This window comes from Drosophila mojavensis, unplaced genomic scaffold (assembly GCF_018153725.1).
Source record: "Drosophila mojavensis isolate 15081-1352.22 unplaced genomic scaffold, ASM1815372v1 contig_231, whole genome shotgun sequence".
In the NCBI taxonomy this organism is placed as follows: domain Eukaryota; kingdom Metazoa; phylum Arthropoda; class Insecta; order Diptera; family Drosophilidae; genus Drosophila; species Drosophila mojavensis.
This window is the reverse complement of record NW_025318772.1, coordinates 9,506,737-9,530,324: the sequence shown is the minus strand read 5'-3', so window position 1 is coordinate 9,530,324 and position 23,588 is coordinate 9,506,737. Positions and strand designations below refer to the sequence as shown.

General features: G+C 43.8%; 5 protein-coding genes across 5 annotated transcripts; 2 read left to right on the top strand and 3 right to left on the bottom strand.

The window, feature by feature from the left end:
* Positions 1-378: 378 nt before the first annotated feature.
* Positions 379-961, bottom strand: LOC6575457. The gene is made up of 2 exons (XM_032733614.2): positions 855-961; positions 379-782 (listed from the first exon to the last, which is right to left on the bottom strand). Exons 1-2 carry the CDS (start codon positions 904-906, stop codon positions 508-510), a joined length of 327 nt encoding a protein of 108 aa, XP_032589505.1. The 5' UTR covers positions 907-961; the 3' UTR covers positions 379-507.
* A 2,914-nt stretch (positions 962-3,875) lies between these two features.
* On the top strand, positions 3,876-4,380 carry LOC6575456. The gene is made up of 2 exons (XM_002001429.4): positions 3,876-3,982; positions 4,069-4,380. Exons 1-2 carry the CDS (start codon positions 3,973-3,975, stop codon positions 4,335-4,337), a joined length of 279 nt encoding a protein of 92 aa, XP_002001465.1. The 5' UTR covers positions 3,876-3,972; the 3' UTR covers positions 4,338-4,380.
* A 1,250-nt stretch (positions 4,381-5,630) lies between these two features.
* Positions 5,631-10,806, top strand: LOC6575455 (pro-resilin). The gene is made up of 3 exons (XM_032728123.2): positions 5,631-5,705; positions 8,004-8,055; positions 8,191-10,806. The coding sequence occupies exons 2-3, from the start codon at positions 8,035-8,037 to the stop codon at positions 10,537-10,539; spliced, it is 2,370 nt and encodes a 789-aa protein (XP_032584014.2). The 5' UTR covers positions 5,631-5,705; positions 8,004-8,034; the 3' UTR covers positions 10,540-10,806.
* Positions 10,807-15,113: 4,307 nt separating this feature from the next.
* Positions 15,114-20,617, bottom strand: LOC6575454 (high-affinity choline transporter 1). Its single transcript, XM_002001427.4, has 7 exons — positions 19,952-20,617; positions 18,308-18,567; positions 18,133-18,240; positions 17,427-18,011; positions 17,048-17,369; positions 16,711-16,983; positions 15,114-16,653 (listed from the first exon to the last, which is right to left on the bottom strand). The coding sequence occupies exons 2-7, from the start codon at positions 18,471-18,473 to the stop codon at positions 16,275-16,277; spliced, it is 1,833 nt and encodes a 610-aa protein (XP_002001463.1). The 5' UTR covers positions 18,474-18,567; positions 19,952-20,617; the 3' UTR covers positions 15,114-16,274.
* A 428-nt stretch (positions 20,618-21,045) lies between these two features.
* Positions 21,046-23,489, bottom strand: LOC6575453 (kanadaptin). The gene is made up of 3 exons (XM_002001426.4): positions 22,269-23,489; positions 22,008-22,202; positions 21,046-21,950 (listed from the first exon to the last, which is right to left on the bottom strand). Exons 1-3 carry the CDS (start codon positions 23,382-23,384, stop codon positions 21,174-21,176), a joined length of 2,088 nt encoding a protein of 695 aa, XP_002001462.1. The 5' UTR covers positions 23,385-23,489; the 3' UTR covers positions 21,046-21,173.
* Between the last annotated feature and the right edge of the window lie 99 nt (positions 23,490-23,588).

Below are 23,588 nucleotides of genomic sequence, written 5' to 3'. Positions count from 1 at the left end.
GCTCATGTAATTAATTAATTTACTTTGACACAGAATCGATGGCATCAAATCCAATCAGGACTTGGCCAAGAAATTAATTGACAAACAAAGGAAATTAATATAAATATAAATAAGGGGAAATCAAATTTCAAGGGTCTAATGCCCGAATAGACATAAAGATCAATAGAAAAATCATAATATACTCTCATTTGACTGCGTTGAATAGTAGTCAAATTGCAAGTCTATCAAGCCCTGTTAAGCTTTAAAGGAGACTCTAATACAAACCCAATATCCCTGTTTGAACTTCATGTGCGAGAATAGCAAAGCTAGAGTTCTACCAGCCTAGGCTATACTGAAGTATACCATATCCCAGATGTTAAGAAGAAGAGGCAAACCAGATACAATACCAATATGCTTTCCTTTTACTCCATGAGCGACCAAAAAATATTAGATTGAAAAGAAGTTTTGGTTGTGTTTTTTTTTGCGCTGTTTTTTGATTTACGACAAGGTTAGATCGCAAATGTTTATTTATTTGGTGTATGGCTCGATCCACTTCCACTCCTCCCAGACGACGCAGGCCTGCTGCGGCTCCATGAAGGCGTAGTTGTCGGGGCACTGAATGTAGTCGGCCTTCTCCTGGCCCTCCGGGCAGACCCAGTAGTGCGTGGGGTCGGAGATGTCACGGAACTTGCGCGAGTGATCCTGAACGACGTCACAGTTGGGCTCCGCATAGATGTCTTGGCCGTTGTAGGCCGAGGCCAGCGTGACAAAGATGCCCAGCAGCAGGAAGCTCAGAATGGTGGCTGAAACAAAGAGACGAGATGAACTCTTCACCCTTCACTCTTGACAAACACCAAAGGACATCGACTTCTAACCTGAATGCATTTTGTTGCGTGTCTCGAATGGAAATGTTGCATTTGCTGGCATTCTGCAAGCATATTTATAGTGTTCCCGTGCGTGCGCTCGATGGCAATGTTCGATTTGGGTGCCTCGGGTGCCTGGGTTGGGCTCCTTATCTGGGACAGCTGTCTAAATGCGAAGCAAGCAAAAGCACTTTCTGCAAATTACCTTAGATTTTCTAGCTGTTTTTCTAGCTATTTTTAGAGCTTATCATCTGATATGGACACATCAGATGTTGCTTGTGCAATGTCTGCTGCCCGCACGCCTCCTCCCCGGCCGCCTTCACCTGCTCCAGTCGCCAGCATGTAATGGAATTTACGCTAAGCGTAGCCACTTAATCGATAATGAGCAACTGCCACTGCCTCTGCCCTAGTGCCTGCCGTGCAGCTGCCCCCTCCGCGCACCTGTCGCACCTGTAGCGCCTGTAACCTGTGCAATCATCTTCGTCATCGTCTTTAACGAAATGCTCGAAATTCAAGCAAACTACAGTCTTAATTGACTATACACAACGCTCATTAAGTGAAGCCCGGCGGGGCGATCAAGTCATTGTCTAGCTCCCTCTCTCTCTCTCCCTCTGTCTATCACTCTCTTTCTTTCTGTCTGCTGAGGCTGAGCATTTGTCTTCTGCCTTCTCCCCTATCACAGGGGGAGAGGCTGAAATCATTCTCTCTCTCTCTCCCTCTTTCTATCTCTCTCTTTTACCTGTTCGCTGCCTGCCCTGCCCTGCCCTTCTCTTAGCCCTTTCCTAGCTACGCAACTCCCATTAAATGAACCCAAACGCAGTGGGATCCAAGTCATCCTCTCTCCATCTCCCTCTGTCTCTTTCTCTCTGTCTCGCTCACTCCATTGGCACCTGCTAGCCGCACAGTTCAATGCGGAAACTGTAATTGCTTTTTAAGCATTTTGTAATAGATTTTGGCCTTTTTTCTGTGACTTGTTGGCCTTTTTTGCTTTTATTCATCAATGTGTTAACTGTTTTTGGCTCAGATTATTTCGTGATAGCTTTGCTGTTGCTTTTTGCCAGCCACACTCGGGCATCTATGTTGGTCAAGTGTTCGGCACGAAGCGCTTTAGGGGGTCAGCCACGGCACACAAAAGCCACACACAAAGCGCTAAACAGTTAACAAAAGATGTAACATATCAGCCAAAATAAATATGCGTATGTATAAATAAATGTGTGTTAAATATGTAATTTGCGAAAAATAAATAAATACGAACTGCGCAGAGGAAGCGTTTCTTGGCCAGTTTTGCAATTTAAATGAATCCACATTACAGCACGAGCATAATTATATTGTTCAACAGTTTGATTGGGTTATGCTGGCCCAGGCCTTTGTGCAACCAGAGACTTTGCTAATGGCATCGCTGCCGGGCTCAGTGGCCATTAAACAAAGCAGCTCGTCAATCAATATGCATAGAGCCCTACAAAATATGAAATACAACAACAACAAACAGCCAAAAGATGTTTTTATTTTTTGCTATTTAAGCCAAATAGACTTTTGGTAAAGCGGCGCTTGGGCCAAAATATTCATTTCATTGACAAAGGCATAACATGAAAGGTGGAGCTAAATTCTAAATACATTTTATATTATTTGAGGGGAAATTTAAAGAAAAGCAAAGCAAAGTCAAGTATATTGCTTAAATTTGAGTAACAGTAGAAAGTGGCTAGCAGAAGCAAAAGAAGCGTCAGAGTTTACCTCTCTTGTTGAAGAAGAAGAAGAACTGGAATAGGAGGCAACGAGCAGTTATGTGATTGTGACCCTTGCTGCTTCTCCTGCTCCAATTGCTTCTCCTGCTGTCCTCCTCTTCACCAGTCATCAGTTTATGATTCACTTCTTATGTCTATAAATTTTTACATGCAAATTTACATATATATTAGACAATAACAAATTAGCTTTAATAAATAATAATTATCATAATTTAGTGTAGTTCATCTCAACAAATTATTATGCTACTTTTCATTTAATTAGTATATCAAACAAATTTAGTTATTCTCTAAATAAATAAAATATAAAGTCTATTACGAAAATATTTTATATACAATAGAATATTCATGATGATGGATAGAAGATAAATATTTTAAATATATATAAGATAAATAATTTATAAATATGTGTACATATGTATATGCATACATACATATATGTATGTCTAACTGGACCCTTTTAACACATTTAAAATTAAAGTAAAACAATTAAGATGGCTCTAGTCGATACTGCTCGACTAGGAGATACCCTGAGCCCTCCAAGCTGATAATCTACTCATTCTGCACTTTTTTTATGCACGTATAATCACGCGCTCTGCTAACTGCGCAGTAAGCAGCGACTGCGCTTGGGCTGCGCTGCAGTGTGGGAGAGACCTTCAGAACGTGATCATAATATTCAAATGTATGTATATTTCGATGCGCAAGTCTCTAGTACTTGAAATACGTTTTTTTACAAATTGGGGGCGATGGAGGCGTGGTATCCAAAATCTGTAAATTACAAAATCTTCGTATTCATCAAATGTACATATATACACTATATATATGTATATAATTTATGGGATCTGCGATGCTGCCCTCTGCCTGTTACATACTTTTCACAAAACCATTATGCCCTGTCTTCCATTTTCAATGGGTTCAGGGTATAAAAGAACTGATTGCATCTGAAGTTTGTTTTAGTGTCATCTGATTAAATGGCTATCAGTAGTATTTCAATTAATTAAGTTTGTACTTTCTTTCGGCTGTTGAACAGAAAACCTTGAAACCCCAATCAAAATAATTTCAAAATATAATCAAATTTCTTGCTTTTCCTGCACTTTCTATTATTTTTCTGTCCGCTTTGTTTTTGCTTTTGTTGTTTTTCTTTGCTGCCAGAAATCAAATCAATTAGTTGAGTAACTAACATTATATATAGGAACACGCCTCTCACTCTCTGTCGTACTTCCTGATGTTTGTGTTATCATGCTGTGATAATAATCAACGGTTGCGCTTGTTCTCAATTCTGTTCGCATTTATTTTGTCTTTTATGGCAAGATTCGAGTTGGGAGTCCATATAAAGGTCGAAGTGCCGCACGCTTCAGTCACATAACTCCTAGAAACCTTCTCAACCAACCATGAAAGCCGGTGGGTATATAGTTTCACTACATACGTATATTGGTATATTGACATAGTGATTCCATTTCTCAACGTCTCCGTTCTTCGTATTTTAGTTTTTGTCCTCTGCGCCGTTTTGGCCGCTTTTGTTGTTGCTGTGAATGGTGATGCCGGTCGTTCGGCCTGCAAGGATGAGTCGGAAATCGGCCAGACATACCCCCATCACTTCGACCCGGCCAAGTACTGGCTCTGCGAGACACTCGGCACAGCTGCCACCGAAGTCGACTGCCCCAATGGACTAGCCTACATGCACCTGCTGAAGGAGTGCATTCCCTGGGCCAGCTACATCTGGAAGAAGCCCGAGTTTCCACCAACTGTTGCCTAAATCACGTTCCCAACAACACCAAAATAAACTATTGTAAAATGCATTAACCAAACGATCCGATTTGACTCGTGCCACCGGGCGTATGCGCAACTCCCATTCAGCATACGCACAGTGGGCGCACTTTTTGGCAATTTAGCGATTTGGCGATTCGTGGTTTGATGTCGCCACTGAACTTGCCCCACACGCTCACACACACACACACATACACACGCATGCATCCAGCGGGTGGGCGACTGTGTCTGTGTCAAGTTTGCCCCGCAGGCATCTCAATCCATGCAAAAATCTTCAAAGCAAAAGCCCCCTTTACTTATTGCTATTACAAATACCCTGTGCACAAATCGAGAGTGTGTACAGTAGGGTATATTGGTTAGGTGCGAGCTTGGGTGACGTCACAGACGATGCGGGAATCTATTAAATATATTCTTGATTGCTGTTACTCTAATGATACCCTGTATGCGCGCAGCGGGATATCTTGCATTTGTGATCATGTATAGAGCAAGCAGGAGGAGAGCTGTCCAAGTTCCCTCTCCAGTGATGATTTCGTCAGGATAGATATTCTCAGACTCAATTTTGCTTTTTCCGCTTTTTAAGCAACAGTATACTAAATATACTAATTGCTTATAGGGTATCTTATAACCCACCGATTCTTCTATACTTGACCAATCAAAAATTTGACATGCAAAAATTGGCAACTCATGACAGTCACAAGATTTGACTATTTAGCAAAGCATGAGCTTGAATTTATGTAGTCAAAAGGAAGACAGCATAATGTAAATCACAGGATATTGCATAGTCGGGCATAGTCTGCAGTCTGAAATGAAGTCTCAATATGAATGGAGGTATGCTTAGAATTGCTTACAGGGTATTAGCAAGTCTGTCGGCCACTTATCTCTAATATTCAGAGCCAACTAGCTTGTTGCCCGCTGTTGTTGTTGTTGCTGTTGTTGTTGCTGTTGTGGTATGCTCAAATGTAGATGCTGGCAGCGTGGAGTGATTCGCATTTTGAAGAGTGCATTTGTGGAGTTACATAAAATACGAAATTGAAAACATGTTGCCCGCTCATTGTGTTTGGATTGAGGCATTGCTTTTTGGCTCTGGCTGTGGCGTTGGCTTCGGTCTCAGCTTCAGCCTCAGCTGCGGCAGCGGCTGCTCGCAGCGACGCCAAGCAACGCGTTGTGATGCGACGCTGTCTTTTGTCTTTGGCCCATCGCTTTATGATGTTCGTTCAGCTTTGCCGGCTAACGTATAAAAGTGCATGCGACGCAGCAGACCGCAGAGTAGTTTGCAATCGACAATCGGGCGAGCAGCATACCATCTTCAACAACAGCAGCAGCAACAGCCTAATCAAACTTGTTGCCATCTGAAACGGTTAGTGAGGCCAAAGGACAGCAGAGGATGGCCAAGTGTGTTGTTTATCGAAAAAGTGAAACCGTGTGCCAAGCCGAGTCTATCTGAAAATCAAGCCCAACAGCAGTCTGGCCCATTGGAAGTGGATTAAAATGGGATATATTGGTTCTGTGCAAGTGTTTGTGACAGGCGAAAGAGAGCGCGAGCTACGCTCTGTCATCAGAGCTGATCTCGCCAAGCCAGTCAGTCCGTCCGTTCGTGAGTTCATCTGTCTATCCTTCAGTCTGTATGACCTTAGTTCATACTTAAACTACAAGCTAAAGACATCAACTTGAATAGGCTTATTATATGTGTATAATTGATATACCTCAGACATCATTGCAAACGTATAAACGGGGTATATTGGTTTCGTGCAAGGCGATGTCTTCTCAACTGACTCAGTCTTGCCATAGAACTCCGTCCGTCCTGCCATCTAAAGCATCGAAGACATTTATAAATGTGACAATGGTCTCATGATAAATGGGTAGACAGGGTATATTAAGAATACTGTGGAGAGAAGTGAACCTCAATCTAGCCAGGTTTCAGAATTTGGATAAATATTAGTAGACATTTTCGCTTTTGTTTTTACACTTAAACAATCGGAACTTAATAGGGTGTTCTGCCAATGTTCTTAAGATCATATCCCCACACCTACCCCTGTATGAATGTATCTGTATGTGCAATCGAGCTTGCACAGTATCTGCTAGTCGGGCACTCCCCAGTGGAGCACCTCTCGCTTGTGAACTTGTTAACTTCCAAGCTGTCTTTGATAGGCCCATAAAGCCTTAATGTAGAATCCGTCGAGTTTAGTGGTGCGGCCACTTAGGCCACTTTGGCCTCAGCACTGACGGCGCATGTTAAACGCTTTGCCATGAGCAAGTTATATAATGCGACAGCGCTCAATTAGATATGTTGGCACATGACAAAAATGCACAGAAATACTGTGTAATTGCGCCAGTGAGCGGGTCAAAGCAGTCAACACTCGAGGCTCGGCTGCAAAGCAGCAACAAATAATTACAATTCGGCTTTGGAGCTCTTTATTTTTGTTTCTGCAATAAAAATGACGCGACAACAACAACAACAGCAACAGCAACAAATTGAAAGTGAAGAAATTGTGGCTAACAAGCAACGAAAAACTCAAATAATTGACAATAGCCGAAAAGCAATGTAAAGAAAAGAAAAACAAGTAAAAGAAAAGAGAAGAAGAGTAATTTCGGGTGGGAGTTGCAATGGGAGCTAGAGTAAATGCCAAGTCATAAAACAGCCCACGTTGTCATCGCCTTCAGCTCCAGCCAGCTGCAGCTGCAGGGCCTGGCTAAAACCCTTAGCCTGGCTTTTTATACAATTGCCAGCATAAAAGCAAAGTTTCACTTCACTTCATGTGCCCAAGCCTGGCTAAAAGATATAAAACCCCTCAGCCCTCTATATTTGATTCATAAAACAAGAGTTTCACTTTATACTGTGTGTGTGTGTTTGTATGTGTATGTGTGTGTGTGATATTTTGGCACTTCAACAAAAAGCCAATTACGTATGATAAAGCCAAACAGCTCGAGAGGGATTCGCGATGATGCGCTTCAGTTGCTGGGCCAGCTGCTTGGCTTCTTCGTCAGCTGCTTGGCCTATTGCTAGCTGGCCTGCTTCCGGGCCAGCTTGTTGGTCAGCGAGTTCTTGGCCAATAGCTTATTAGGCAGTTTCTTGGCCAGCTACTTAACTTACTTTATAGCCAGCTTCTAGGTCAACTGCTAGGCCAACTTCTAGGCCAGCTTCTTTCTTCTTAGCAACAAATACCTTCACAGCTTGTCCCAATAGGCAACTTGGAAAACTTCCTTATAGGCTACTTCTCCTTCCTGATCGAGGACTACTAGGAAGTCTGATCAGAGACGACTTGGAAGCCAATCCAGCTGCTGCACTAGCTCCTTCTGAGCAACTTCAAGCTCTTGCTTACCTACCCATCTTCCACTTGGCCCGTTTCTCGGTCAGCTTCTTCTTTACTAGCAGCTCTTACACTGCCTGACCTCTCAGCTGCTCACCTTCCGCTTGGCCAGCATCTTGAGCAGCTTCACTTGTTGCGCTGTTCTTGGCATTGACAGCCGGTTGGCTGCCAAGATTAATGAAGCCTCTTGATTGACCCCTATCGCTCGTTTTCCATTTCGTTCCGAACTCATTTCGCGCATCATAAACGCAGAGCTCAAAAAAGAAGATGAAAAACTTATGCAACATTACCGTAATCGACTTTCCGCTCAAACACTTTCATTTGGTCTCGTTTCTGTTTTTTTTTAGCCTGGTCAATTCGCTATTGAGACGCCCCAAGATGAGCTCCTCATACGCACTGGTAAGCCATGCAGCTCCAACATTAACTATTACTCCCCGACCCCCTTCCTACACCATCCACCAACCTCCTCCAACACAATGCCACAGAAAACTAATTTCCTCGTTTATTTCACGTTTTGTTTTGCGATTTGTGCAGCTTTTTGGCGTCGTTGCCGTCGCCTTCGTGGCACTGGTGGCTGCTGAGCCACCGCTGAACAATGCGTATCTGCCGCCGTCCTCCTCGTCTGGTGGCAGACCCTCCTCCAAGTATGGCGCACCACCGGCCAACTCTTATTTGCCACCCGCCTCGGGTCCGGCGCCTTCGTTCAATTCGCGGCCAGCGCCGTCCAGCAGCTACTCAGCTCCAGCGGGTGGCTCCTCTGGTGGACCGTATCCGGCGTCCGCGCACCGCCCGTCCAGTTCGTATGGAGCACCATCTCGCCCAGCGCCACCATCCTCAAGCTATGGGGCACCATCACGACCAGCGCCACCATCCTCCAGCTATGGGGCACCATCTCGACCAGCGCCACCATCCTCTAGCTATGGAGCACCACCATCCCGCACATACGGACCACCACCAGCAAGGAAGCATCAATCGCAGCATCAATCACGTCGTCCCTCATCGAGCTACGGTCCACCCAAGTCATCAGCCCCATCCCAGAGCTATGGTGCTCCCGCACTACCAGCTCCACCAGCACCACCCGCCTCCAGATATGGCCCACCCAAGTCGCCTTCCAGCAGCTACGGCGCACCAGCACCTCCCTCCTCCAGCTATGGAGCTCCCAGCGTGAGCAGCTTCGTGCCCTTGCCTTCAGCTCCATCAACCAACTACGGCGCCCCCTCCAAGACTCAGGTTCTGGGTAGCAACGGCTACACATCTGGACCATCTGCACCTGCACCACCTTCATCTTCGTATGGCGCTCCCTCAAGCTCTAGCTCGTTCCGTCCCATATCGCCGCCCTCTTCCAGCTATGGTGCCCCGAGCAGCAGCAGCAGCTCCCACTCTTCGTCCTCATCATTCAGCGCGCCGTCCTCATCGTATTCTGCGCCCAGCCCAAGTGCCAATAGCGGTGGATCCTACCCAGCAGCTCCATCCAAATCATATGGTGCACCCAGCTCCGGTCCGTCTAGCTCCTACTCGGCACCCAGCCCGAGCGCCAACGTTGGTGGATCTTATCCGGCAGCTCCTTCCAGCTCGTATGGAGCCCCCAGCTCTGGTCCGTCCAGCTCTTACTCAGCGCCCAGTCCCAGTGCCAACCGTGGTGGTTCATACCCTGCTGCTCCATCCAGCTCATACTCGGCTCCTAGCCCCGGCGCAAACAGTGGTGGACCTTATCCGGCAGCTCCGTCCAGCTCATATGGAGCACCTGCTGCTCCATCGAGCTCCTACTCGGCACCAAGTCCCTCAGCAAACAGTGGAGGCTCCTACCCAGCGGCTCCCACTAGCTCCTACTCGGCTCCCAGCCCCGGAGCCAACAGCGGAGGACCTTATCCATCAGCTCCTTCCAGCTCTTATGGAGCTCCCAGCTCCGGATCATCCAACTCCTACTCTGCACCCAGCCCTAGTGCTAATAGCGGAGGCTCCTACCCAGCGGCTCCCTCTAGCTCATATGGCGCACCGGCTTCAGCTCCTTCCAGCTCCTACTCTGCTCCCAATCCAAGTGCCAACAGTGGAGGACCCTATCCTTCAGCTCCTTCTTCTTCATATGGTGCACCGAAACAGGCTCCTTCCAGCTCGTACTTAGCACCTAGCCCGGGATCGAACAGCGGTGGACCTTATCCATCAGCTCCATCCAACTCATATGGCGCTCCCAGCTCCGGTCCGTCTAGCTCCTACTCGGCTCCTAGCCAAAGCGCCAACAGTGGAGGACCCTATCCATCCGCTCCATCCAGCTCATATGGAGCTCCCAGCTCCGGTCCGTCCAGCTCCTACTCCGCTCCTAGCCCAAGTGCCAACAGTGGAGGACCCTATCCATCCGCTCCATCCAGCTCATATGGCGCTCCCAGCTCCGGTCCGTCTAGCTCCTACTCGGCTCCTAGCCCAAGCGCCAACAGCGGTGGACCTTATCCCTCAGCTCCGTCCAGCTCATATGGAGCTCCCAGCTCCGGTCCGTCCAGCTCCTACTCGGCTCCTAGCCCAAGTGCCAACAGCGGTGGACCTTATCCCTCAGCTCCGTCCAGCTCATATGGAGCTCCAGCTTCAGCTCCATCCAGCTCTTACTCGGCTCCTAGCGGCGGAGGCAGCTTCAGCTCTCATGGCGGTTCCTCGTTCTCGTCGTCATCTTCATCTTCAAGCAGCAACGGAAGCGGCAGCTACTCGACAGGCCCTTCGTCCTCCTATAGCGCACCCGCAGCACCCTCGAGCAGCTATGGAGCCCCCAATGGCGACAGCATTCCCAGTGGACCCTCCAACGATTCAGGCTACTCCTACTCAGCGCCCCGCCAAGTCCCGGATACCATTCAGCAGGGCTACAGCTCCAACGGTGGCTATACCTATCGCAAGTAGTATAGCTAGAGTATTGGGTAACGCCTGCATCGATCCAGTGCCTTAGAATACTCGTGCCTCTATCCCTCCCATCATTCACAATTTGGCTATCATCAAAATTCATTTGTTGCTCTAGAAAATTAGAACCCAATTGTAAATTATTCGCATCTTAAAAAAAAAAAAAAAAAAAGTCGACCATGTTGTACGAACCCAATATTAGTTATAATATGCATAGACATAATACTTAATAATGTCTGAATAAAGAAGAAGAGAAATGTATTTCTAACAGACGATTTATTGAACTGGATGCAGCAGAAATAGATTTCAATCGAAAATATCGATATCCGATATCCGATAAATATAAAGGATTAGCCGTCGGTCTAATCTATCGATAACCTGGTAGCTAATGAGATTGAAGCTGATGGACTTTCTATTTCCTATATCAGCTCTCACTATTGATACTACATGGTAAATTCATCTTCTTGAGGGAGATCTCACAAATACTTCCGCTCGCTTGTGGACATGACATTCGTGAAATTCTTCCGCTCTGCTAATTGGCCAGCTAACGGTCAGCTAACTGCAATGACAAGTGAAGGCTTCCCAAGCCAAACAGCTTTGGCGATTGCTATGCAAATTTCATGAAAAATACCGGATATTTAGCTGCCATCAACTGCAGCCGCAGCAACAGCAGCGGCAACAGCATACACGACAGCAACATCCACAACAGCAGCAACATCAATTAGAGGCAATTCTTGTGCGAAGCCAGCTATGAACTTGTGATGAGCGAGCGACCCACAGCCTCAGCCTCAGCCTCAGCCCCCCCTCAGTCACTGCTGTAGCCACAACAGCAGCAATAACAACAGCAATAGAAACAGCTTTGTTGTGGTTTTGTATCTAATTAAGTTTACAAGTTAATTGCACAAGTGCAACAGCATAATGAACACAACTGAAGCCAATGTTTCGCACTAATGCAATATAAATTAGTTGAACGAGGCAAAATTTAAAAATAACTGCATACAATCAAAAGTCATCTTTTGTATAACATGATTAGGATTCATTTGAAACATGACTTGTCTTTTAATTTAAGAAACAAGCAAATATAATGAATGAACTGAGCCTCGGTACCTCACGCATCTCCTGTAGTCACGCTGCCTCGAAACCACTTCAAATGGAATTTGAATACTTCAATATTGACATATTGTGAAATCGAGCCAGGGTCGCTGATTAACTTGTATAGATTAGCTTGAGTATTTTCACACTTTAGAAACTTCTCTGGCAAGCCGGATATTAATTATGCTGAAATCAAACGTCAGTTCCAAAAGTAATTAACTATAAAGGCCAAGCCGGCGACAGCGAAATATTTGTATTTGTTAACCTTGACCTCGCGACCACCTGCCTTAGGGCGAATTCACAAATTTGCTTCTAACTGCTAAATGGAAAACCATTTGCTGCAAAATATTGACATACAGCACTTTATTATTATCTTCGCTTCGACCTGTGCTGGTATTCTCCGCACTCCGCCGTGTTTATCTTGCATGTCATCTTTGGCCTGCGCTACGTCAGTTCCGCCTTTATCCACGTCAAATCAACTCTAAAGTCTGTGAGTATGCATTGTAGGCTACAGTTTATAGCTATTAGCTAATAGGTTATTCTATAGCAATTATTGAAAAACAATAATCTGTTCCTCGTTTCGTACTGCAGTCGGTCTTTCAGTGAGCTGCAGCCAATTTTCTAATACGTTGTCAGTTCAATTAATTATTTAAATCAGACTTGTCGAACATTGATATTGAATAAAAATCAACTATCATTTCGATCAGTTTAAGTTTCGATTAATTTAATTTAAGTATTGTAATATTTATTACAGCAGTTACATTGCTCTTACTGCGCATTGAGTTTATTTTCGAAAAAAAAAAATACAAATACCAAATCAAATTTCGCTCTCATTCTCTGTCTCTCTCTCTCTCTCTCTCTCTCGCTTCCCATTTGACTACTTTACATTTTTGCGAGCTCACCTTCCTTTCCTTCGTCTACCTCGCTGCTATATATAGAAAACACAAGCATACTGCTTACACACCACCACCATCATCTCTCATCTCTAACTTTACTTTCTTCTTTTGTGCTTCATCTCTCTCCTTCCCTCATTTCTCGCCTGTGACCAAACCTTTTTGTCGCCACAGCTGATCTCTCTAAAAATGGACACAATGTAAATATTGAGAGTAAAGTAAAGTGTAAAACACGAACGCGAGCTGAAATCGAACCCGAGTCCTCCTCATCATGCTTGCTCTGCAGACACCTTGCCGCTGCGCCACGCCAACTCCTACAACTTCTTTGCCAAATGCATACTTAAGCACCAGCCCCTGAATTTGCAAGCACTTAAAAGACTTTTAAATCAACTGTTAACTGAAATATTTCATCAAATTCTCTTCTTGAATATCTTGCTATTTAACAAAATATATGCACAATTGTTTGCTGTGTAATTTTTCTTCAGTGCAAATTAGTGAACAAATCTACTTCTAAACAGCCAGACATAATTCACATAGACAGATGGGCTACGGCAACTGGTCTCCATTACGAGGCTATTGTCGCCAGCAGCCGCCGCAGCAGCTGATCTGCTTGATGATTGTTGATCTGTGATCTTCTGCTGCAAGCTCCAAATGCTGTGTAATTTCGTTGGCTGTGGATCATTGTTAGCGGCCAGCAACAGCAGCGGCAATTGCCATTTGCTCTTTAACTTGAAGCAGCTGCCCTTCTTGCTTCCCCGTTCCCGCATTCCCATACCCCTCTCCATTTCCCGCCATCTTCCATCCACCAGCTCCGCACTTACACGAAGACTGCATTTTTGATGATGGGAAATTTCCGCTTACGATAATAAGATTCCATTGTTTTAAATTGTCATTAGGCAGCTCTTTGTCTGTTTGTTGTTATTACACAAGCTGTACTTTATATGGGCTAAATAAATAAATAAATAAATACAGTTAGTCTCTGCTTTTTCCTTTGGTTTTTTCGAAATAGAATAAATAATTACACGACATTTGCAACAACAGGGAAACCATTTTAATATATATATGTATATAAACTATGAATATATATAAATACTCGTATATATTTGTTTTTTATTAAATAATAATTTTTTATTTATCATTTCTCGCTTTGCTATGCTTTAAACATTGATATGTATTCTCGATTTTCAATTTAATTACTCTTTTATGTATAATATATATGTTTGTATATCATAAACTCATCTCAATATATATATATGTATATATAATTAATTAACATAGTTTTAATATGCCACTAATAAGTATATATATATTTATATGTATGTACGTAATTATACATCAATTGATTAGACAACAATAGGTGAACGTAAGTAAAGCCCCAAAACTAATCAACTGTCTATGAAGTACCCTTAGTTCGTCTTCCAACTTTCATCTTTCATCATAAAATAGTTGGTGGTTTTTTTTTTTGTTAATATTTTGTTTTGTTTTCTTATATACAGACAGTTAGTTACAATGAGTGAGTGAGAGAGTGAAAACTTGAAACTCAAACATCTCTTCTCAGGTTTCGCAGTTTCGCATTTTCGCAGTTTCCATTAACGATTTGCTAAAGGTTTATTCCAACACAACTTACGTAATATCAACTGTGGATGCTTTAACTATTATTTAGCAAAAGGAAACACTCAGAGATAATGGTCAAAATAGTCAAATAACAATCAACAATTTCGTTAACAACAGCAAGAACAGATATATATATATATATATATATCATACACCATATATCATTTATCATACATAGTTCATTTTAGTTATTTATATGTCAGTTATGGACTTTAGGCTCATGTAAAAGTTTCAATCAAAAAGCAGTCAACATTTAAGGTATTTAGTATTTATCGGGTTACATATACATATACATATATATATATTAAAAATTTACCATTATAAACGGGGTAGATATTTTAACAATGAAACTGAAGAACGAGTGGGAAAATACTTTAGTCTGCTATGCACACCTAGCAAAATAATTTTTCGTTACATAATTCAAAACATCGCCCTCCTACAACCCCAACTTCTTTAGAGACATACTGATTGAACTTGGTTTCTTGGTTTTTTGCTTTACCTATTTTGATTAAATTCTTAGAGCATTACTGTGGCATCAGAATGTGTTAATAGACCATAACTCACCAATATATTGTCGGAAATTTTCCAACTTCAAAATTTGGGGTTATATGAAGATCTACATAAAACCCAAAATGGCCAAATTTGGGTGTCTGCAGCTTACAAATATATATAATATTTCAAATTCAAAGCTTGTACAGAGAAATGTATATCAATTCAAAATTACATATATATTCCTTATAGCTTCAACAATACCCCTTGCCTAAATTTTTAATAGGTCCAGGACATTAAATTTTATACATATGCATTAAAAGTTTAGTTAAAGAAATTTGAATAAAAAAAAATTTTCTTCACTTATATATATATGTATATATATACTGTGTATATACTGGGTTTTATGTATGTATATGTATATAACTGTGTTCATATATATGGTATCTATAGGTATATCTCTAATAGCATTTTTGTGTTCGCTCTTTGAGAGCAGCTTAAAATTCAATTTTATGTATTTTTGTTTTTTCATTGCCTATATTCTTATATTTAGGTATGTATTCTTCAGTTGATATGCTTTAGGTTTACTCATTCTGCTTGTTAGTTGCTCTTTGCTTGTGGAAGGACACATGATTCATGATTCACATAATATGCACCTAAACGGTATTTTATATTTCATAGGATCGTTGAATTAATTGCCAATTAATTTACATAAACAAATGAACATGACTAGGAATATATATGTATACTTGTGGGTATATATATAGGTGTGTTTACTCTATATTTACTTCGTTTGCAGTTCCTCGCATTGTTTAACTCTATTGCATAATACGTATTGAATGCATTTCGTTTGCATAGGTGAAATGCATTTGATATGTTTACAGTTACTTTCAGTTTTTCTTGTTTGACATTGATATGTATTTGTTTTTTTATCGATCAATTTTTATCGATCGCTTATAACATTTTATATAAATTCCATTTATTCTACTCAAAATCAGCTTAAAACGAAAACATAACTGAAACTATATAAAATAGTTGAAGGATCGATATGTTTCTAGCTACTTTATCGATCCATCATATATAGAAACTCAATTTACTCTGCCTAAAGCACAGTCAAAATAAAACTTAATAAAAATATTTCACGCATTGATCGGATTCTTAGTGTTAATCGATATTTATCGAATTTTCAATTCAGCTTAAGACTCGAACTGAATCGAAAATAGTTTAGAATCAAGTTGATATGTTTTGGTATTGTTTAGTTTCTATCGATCTATCGACTTTTATCGATATTCTAAGACATTTATACATAGTTTATGCTTCAATTGCTCTATGAACTCCATTAACTCTAATCTCAAAGCCTGCCTAAAACACAAAAGCAAACGAAAACATCAAATAGAGATTTTGCCGTTAGGTAGAAACTATACAAAGACTATGGCAAAATGAATACAAAATATGTCTGCACTTTATACCTGAGCACTTGTGTGTCTGAAGATACCTCATATACGTGTATAAGTGGATGTATACTCTATACGCCCGTATATGCTGTACGTGTACTAAGAAGCTTAAACTAAACACATAATTGCTGCAACTAGTTTAGTGGATGCTTTAGTACTAAGAGTTACGGAACAGTTGTGGGTTGCAGTCGCCCGCTCAGAAGGCTGTGTTATCCTGTTCGGCATTGGGCATGGCCATTCCCTCCCTTTGACCGCCGCCCCCGCCGCCTGCCTTCCCAGTGGCTGAGTCGAGCATCTTTTGCACCTGCGTCTGCGCTGTCTGTTGATTCAGCCGCCTCGCCTCGGCCACAGGTAAATCATCGTCAGACTCTAGAGCGGGATTGATGCGTCCATTGCGCTCGTCCTTGCCGGCCATGGTGGCCGCGCCATAGGAGCGCGCCAGTGGACCCGCCATGACTGAGAGTTGCTCCCCAGCCTCGGACGGATCGCCCACGCGCTGCACATCCTCCGGTATGTTGACCACGCACCGGAAGTAATCATAGCTCGGTGGCAGCTTGCCCGACTCAAACATCATTCTAGCAGGAGAGGAGAAAAGTTTAGAGGAATGTGATTGGAGCTAAGCTGGGACTTACTTGGTCCACCAGGAGACAAAGACGAGCGTAATCAGGCTGATCAGCATAGCCATGGTGCGGAAGGGAAACAGCTGCGTGTTGGTCTCCTCATCATAGCCCGGATAGTGTATGAGAGCCGGCAGCCCCAAGATGGCCTCTCCGCCCGACAGCCGAATGAAGAGCGCAATTATGTAGGCCGCCAGGCTGCCATAGGTGTTGCAGTGCTTCTTGAAGTGCACCACCATCAGCAGCTGCGGGAAGAGAATAACGTAGACCAGGTCCGAGCACATGGACCTGCAAGCCAGAGAGCAGACAGCACTTAACTAAATGAGCCATCAATCAAAGTCAACGAACTTACCAGAGGCCGTAGATGGAGGGTATGGTGAGGGCCATGATGGTGGCCAGAATGCCCACGATTATGATGGCGACGCGCATTACCCAAATGATTTCCATCTCGGATGCCTTCTGACGGAAAATCAATTTGTAGACGTTGCGTGCGAACATCGAGGCAGCCGACAGGACGGACGAATCGGCTGAGGACATCACAGCCGCCGAGACAGCGCCCAAGCCAAAGAAGGAAACGAAGTCGGGCGTCAAGTATTGCAGGACCATGGGCAATATCATGCTGGTCTGGTCCACAGTCAGTGGATAGGGGCCTTTGTAGTCCGTCTCGTTCCAGGCTAAACAAGCAAAGATTGGATTAGACTGGGATTGGGCTAAGCTCTAGTCGAACTCACGAGTTGCCTTGGCAATGGCGCCAATCAGCACGGGCGGAATGGCCATCAGGATGCAGCCGGCTGCTGCCACATAGGAGAGCAGCTGGGCTCGACCCGCCGTCTTGCTAGAGAGCACACGTTGGAAGTACACCTGCCATGGAATGCCGCCAAAGACGAGCAGCAGGCCATAGTCTATGTAGAACCAGCGCTGCTTCGGCTCCACATGCCCAATCCAGTCCACGTCCATGTCGCTCAGACTGCGCACGTGGTCGTTGGTCCACGCGAATGGAATGCACATCCAGAGGCCAATGAAGATGCAGAACAGCTGTATGACGTCTGTGTAGGCCACCGAGTAGAGTCCGCCAAAGAGCGTGTAGAATATGGCGATGCCCGACGATAAGATCACTGACGTCCGATGATCCATGTCTATGATGACGGACAGCGTGGCGCCCAGCGCAGCCAGAATGCCAGCTGCCCAGAATACCTCGCCACAGAGGGCGGGCAGAAACAACAAGCCGCCCATTCGCTCACCAAACGAATCCTGCAACGGATCCAACATGGTTATATAACCCTGCTTGCGCATGGGATTAGCGAAGAAGATGCCACCTGAAGGAACAAATACAAAGAAGAGGCAATAAAGAGAAAAGTTTACTTTCAAGGAAACAATATATCAAAATTTATATATCTAGCTCGAATTAAAATTATGTCCATACTCTAGGAAACTTACCAAACACCAGGCTGAGTGCATAGCCAAAAGGAGCTTGGCACCAAACCAAGCCAGAGGTATAGATCGCTTCCGCAGTGCCATTGATGTAGCCGCCACCCACCCAAGTGGCTATGGAGATAGAGAGATATCAGGATATAGAGACATATAGATGGTATTGTTAGAGATTAAAGAGCACCTGTCATAGTGAAGATCCCCACGAAGAGGCCAATGGAGCGGCCAGCCAGCATCACCTCCTCTTCGGAATCATTGCCCGACTGTTTCTTGCGACCAGCCCAAATGCCAACGACCAGGATGAGCAGATAGAAGAGCACAATGCTCACCACGCCGGCTATGTTAATCATACTGTTGCGTTAAGGTGTTTTTTCCTTGAGCTTAGAAGTAGAGTAGCCTCTCCTCTTTGTCACTTAATACTTTGCGTTGGGTTTGACCTTACAGCTAATGAAGGGGCAAGAATTGAGAATGGTGCTTAATAATATATTATATTGGACTGACAATAATTTTCTTAAATTCTAGATTATTAACCTTCTAGATAAATTTGCATAATATGATATATATATATGTAAATCCCACTGTATATGTAGGTGAGAGCGGGTCGAATAGCATGAGCACTGATCACCGAAACCGTGTGAGTGAACAGGACAAAGACTGTGTACCCCGAACAAGCTCCTCTTGCATGAAGCTCCTCGGCAGTGAAGAATGTAGGCAGCCATGCCTAAAAGCAATGGCTGACCAATTATGATTGAATCTGCATGCATGCCGATACATATCTGTGTGTGTGAGCGAGACAACCATAATACGTTATGATCAAACTCTTCTTGCTTGCACTAAAGTCGACAGCTGAGAATGAAGAAAGGAATCACTGAACATTGTGTGAATGTATATGTATGCAAGTATATTAATATTTATATATTACGTATACCAAGAGGCATTGGCGCAAGTATATATGTATAAAGCGAAATTCTAGTAGTTTTACATCTTTGCTCAGCGTAGATAAGATTTCATTAGTTTTATTTTTGTAAATTAATTTGCTGTGCAACACGCAGCATTAAATATGAAACCGTTGCACAGGACACCCCTTGACAAGGTCAGGGACATCCTCCCGCGCCTGACCTTTGCGCAAGGATAAACATCGGCCCCTTCGCACTATCCGGGCATTCTGTAATGGCCTTTTATTCAGTGCCCGCTGTCCTTGCTAATGGCGTCCAATTAACTAACGCAATGGCGCAGTACGCCCAACATTAAAGGACCTCGCTGCAAGGCAACGACATTTAGCTAGTCTCGCATTAATGGTGCTAAATGGCAGGTGCCAATTAGTTGCAATTGGTCGATTGGGCAAACATTTATATCTATAACTCAGTGTAGATCTAAAAGAGTCAAGCACTTGAGTGCATAGACTAGCTCACGCTCTATATATTCACTGATTTCAATGATGGCAATGAAATTATGGGGCAGGTGTGCCATATAAAAGTATATATATTAAATATTATATTAGATGCTACCTATAATCAACAATTGATCAATATACTACACACAAATATATTTAAATATTTAGGACGCTTTCGTATTGCCTCTCACATGTGCTTTTATATAAACAATCTACCCCACTTATCCATATACGTGTTCGGTTTGTGATAAACAGTTAAGTAAAGCTTCATTCACAAAACCAACGGTAATTAAGCAATAACAACAACAACCACATGGCTGGCACTTCCAAATGGAAGGCACGCGCTGAGTGTTACAGAGTGAGAGAGACAGCAAATGAGAGCAGGCCGCAATCACTGCGCATGTTCCAGTGCATTTATATTTGCGGGCAACTCACCTTTGCTATGGTAAAACCTTTCAGTGTACGTTCGTGTGTGTGTGTGTGTGTGAGTGTGTGTGTGCCAAGTGCAAAGCAGAGGCGTTAAGTTATGTGTATGGCGAGTGAGTGCCCCGCGCGTCTTTTGCTGATTTTAACGACGGCAAATGCGCGCGCCAATCAAATGCGCCTTGACTTATGCAACATTTCCTTAATAAAAGTCTTATTAAGCTTTTTCGCTAATTTTTGCTAGTTTATACAGATCACAGGCGGAACGAACGACAGCGCGTAACGGTAAAAAATAGTTGATCAATAAATAGGAAACACGAAAGATGCTTGACTCTTTGCACCTGGGCAGCAGTCGCCCCAACGCAGGGACGTCTTCTGAGACGGACTGTTACGCGTCTTAAAATGTAACCCAGACATGTGCTCCGGCTCTGTGGAAAGCACGTGGCGCAGGCATTAAAACAAGTTTTCTATTTCTATTACACAACAAACACAAGTATTTAATTGTTTATCGTTAACGGTAGATTAGTAGATTTTATTGATGCGATTAAATTAACAGCAACAAATTAACGTTTTTTTATTTTGTTCTATGAAACACAACAAAAACGTCTCGTCGCACGCTGAAACGTTCCGCCGTACCGTGTTCCGACGAAAAGAGTAGCAAAATTATAACTGAATTGGAAGTTCAAGTGCTGGAGCCTTAACAGCGGCAATCAAGCTCAAATATTCGCGTTCATTCTCTATATGTGCGCAGGAATTTGTAAATGCGTTCATTCTCCCACTGCCCCGCCATTTGAGCTTTCCACTGGAAGGCCGACAGGGGCGTCCATTGCTGGAAGGCACACTGATACCGAGCTTCCATTGCGGCTTATCAATTGGGGAAGTTCCAATTGGAATGCTTGGCATGTGTTGAAAAGCTCAGCAGACGCAGCAGGGGAAATCCCAATTGGCACAGGTTGAAATTTATGCAAAAAGCTCAGCAGGAAAAGGATTAATTTCGATATCTAGATTAAAGATAATATCAGAAATATAGAATAAATAAAAAATATAATTTAAAAAAATTATAAAAAACTCTAAGCTTCCACCCAAAATTTCATTTGCTTCAACGCTTTAAACTGTGTAAAACCAGAGAAACCCTCTTTAATTATTTAAATAATATAAAATAGCTAATTAACAATTTCTAGCGGAACTAAATATTAGGCAGAATATTTTTATTATAGTTAGTGATACTATTTGCTTAATAGCCAAATTTTTCATTGAGATGGGTGAAACCGTCGCCGCTTTGATTCGTTGGCGGAATCCACTTGGCATACTTTTCGCTGTCTTCGTGCTCCGCCAGCTCATTTAGATCCATGTCCACGTCCGATCGCAGTTTGTTGTTGTTGCCGTGGTTGGTTCGCTGCCGTTGACGCTGGCGTCGTTTTCTCTCTCCCTCCGCAGTTTCGCTGGCTGCGTCTATTGGTGCTGTTGCTAGTTCTGCTGCAGCTTCTGTTATTGCTGTCGCTTCATCACATTCATTGTTAACTTTCAGTTTATTTGCATTTGAATTCTGCTTCAACTGTTGCGTCTGCTGCTCAAGCTCCGTCTCTTCCGGCTGCAACTCCTGCCTCTCCTCCATTACCAACTGCAGTGGCTGCTTCTGTTTATTCAGCTTTTCCTTCTCCTTCTCCTCCTCCGTTTTTTCTTCCTGCGTCTCCTTCTCCTTCTCTTGATGCTCCTGCTTCTGTATTTGCCTCTTCTCCGTCTCTTCTTCCTCATCCTCCTCCTCCACCTCCTCGTCATCAGCAAATGCATTCACCTTCGCTTTGCTACTAGCACTTGGCTGCGCTTTGACTATCTTAAATTTACTAAACTGATTTCGTTTGCCAATCATGGGCAATTGCTTCTTGGCCACATTGGGTTCCACTTTCTGCGCATTGTTAGAGGGCGTATCAAACGGCAAAGCCGTTGGCTTAGCAATCTTAATGAGCCGCTGCAGCTTTTGTTGCTCGCTTTTGATGCGCTGCTGCTCCAGCTGGAATTTAATAATTTTAATTAGTATTTGTGTATTTTAAACTCTGTCCCAACTCACTCTCAGCTTTTTGATCTCGGTTTTGTCCAGTTGCGTAACATTTTCGTTGAGTGTGTCCATGAAATTGTCTAGGTCATCGCTGGCGCTTTGCTGTTGCACGGCCTGCGCCTTCAGACGCTTCTCGTTCTGCTGATAGGCGCCAATCTCCAGCTCCACCTTGACCAACTCAGCATCCAGCTCACTCTGCTGCTTCAGCTACAATATTCAAAGGTCGAAAGGTAATTGAAATACTCTTAAGCCTATATATATGTTTCCCTTTACCAAATCGTCGTAGGTGAGCGTAACACTGAAGTTGGCATTGGCCAGCCGTTGCTTCTTTCTGGCCACATCGCCTGTGCGATCCCAGAACTCGTCCTCATCATCCGAATCGCCTTTGGCCTTGAGCTGCTTGCGCTTCTGGGATTCCTGATTAGCCTGGCGCAGCACGCCATGACGATCAAGCGTCCGACATGCCTCCAGAGCGCACTGCACCACGCAGTCCTTCTTGCGGCCCTTGTGAGTGACTTCCACAACTATGGCACGGCCATTGGAGTCGTCGATGGGCAGCTCCACACGGCAGACGAAAGAGCCCTGGGCTAGCTCATCGCATTTGTACTCCAGATTGAGGCCTTCACGTTCAAAGAAGCCGCGCAATGTGCGCTTGGGATCATCGAAGAAGAGGTCTTCATTGTTGGTGCTCGCATATGGATTGTGTGTGAGATCTGTTTCCTCGTCGGCATCCTCGCCCATACCCCAGCTGGCGCCTTCGTTACGTTCCCTCTCCTCAGCCTCCAATGCTTTACGTTCCCTTTCAGCCATTGCTGCGGCCACTTGTTGTTCACGCTGTTCACGTAGTTCCGTTACGGATTGCTCCGACTCGGGTTCCTCATCTTCACCGGGACCTTGCAGTATATACACCCGCGTGCTGCTCCCCATCTTCAGCATGTGGCCAACGCGAATGCGTATGTAGACGCGGGGCGGCACGCGCTGCTTGTTGAGGAATGTGCCATGTGTGCTTCCGAGATCGTAGATGTACCAGCCGTCAGGCTGAGCTGCCTCTTCGTCCTCCCCATCACCTGCCTTTGGTTTGTATTGAAGCACTGCGTGATACCGCGAAATGGTGGGATGTGCCATGGCTACATCGTTGTCAGGAAGTCGGCCAAAGGTCCAGTAGGCTTGTTGCTGTAACTGCTTGACTTCGTCAATAATTTGTCCGGATTTCAGCACCTCAAACCTGTAATCCTGCCCATCATTTGGCGGCTGGGACCACTTGGGCACTTTATAGGGGCAACCTGTGGCGGGCTGGAGTTTAGCAGCTTCTGGATATGGCTCTTCGACAGCAGATTCACTTTTGGTTGATGGGGCGGGTGGTAAAACTGGCACCTTGAAATCATCCATATTGCATGGACGGAGCAACTGTCTCTATTTGTATTTTGTCTATATTCTTGCTGTTAAACACTCTTGTGTATGTTAGAGATGAGTGAAGACATCAGTAATTTGATATACCGATATATACGTTAGCGCGTGCATATTGCCACGATCGCCATTTATGTCAAAACATGAATATATGTTACAATTCTTGTATATGATTGATCAGTTAAA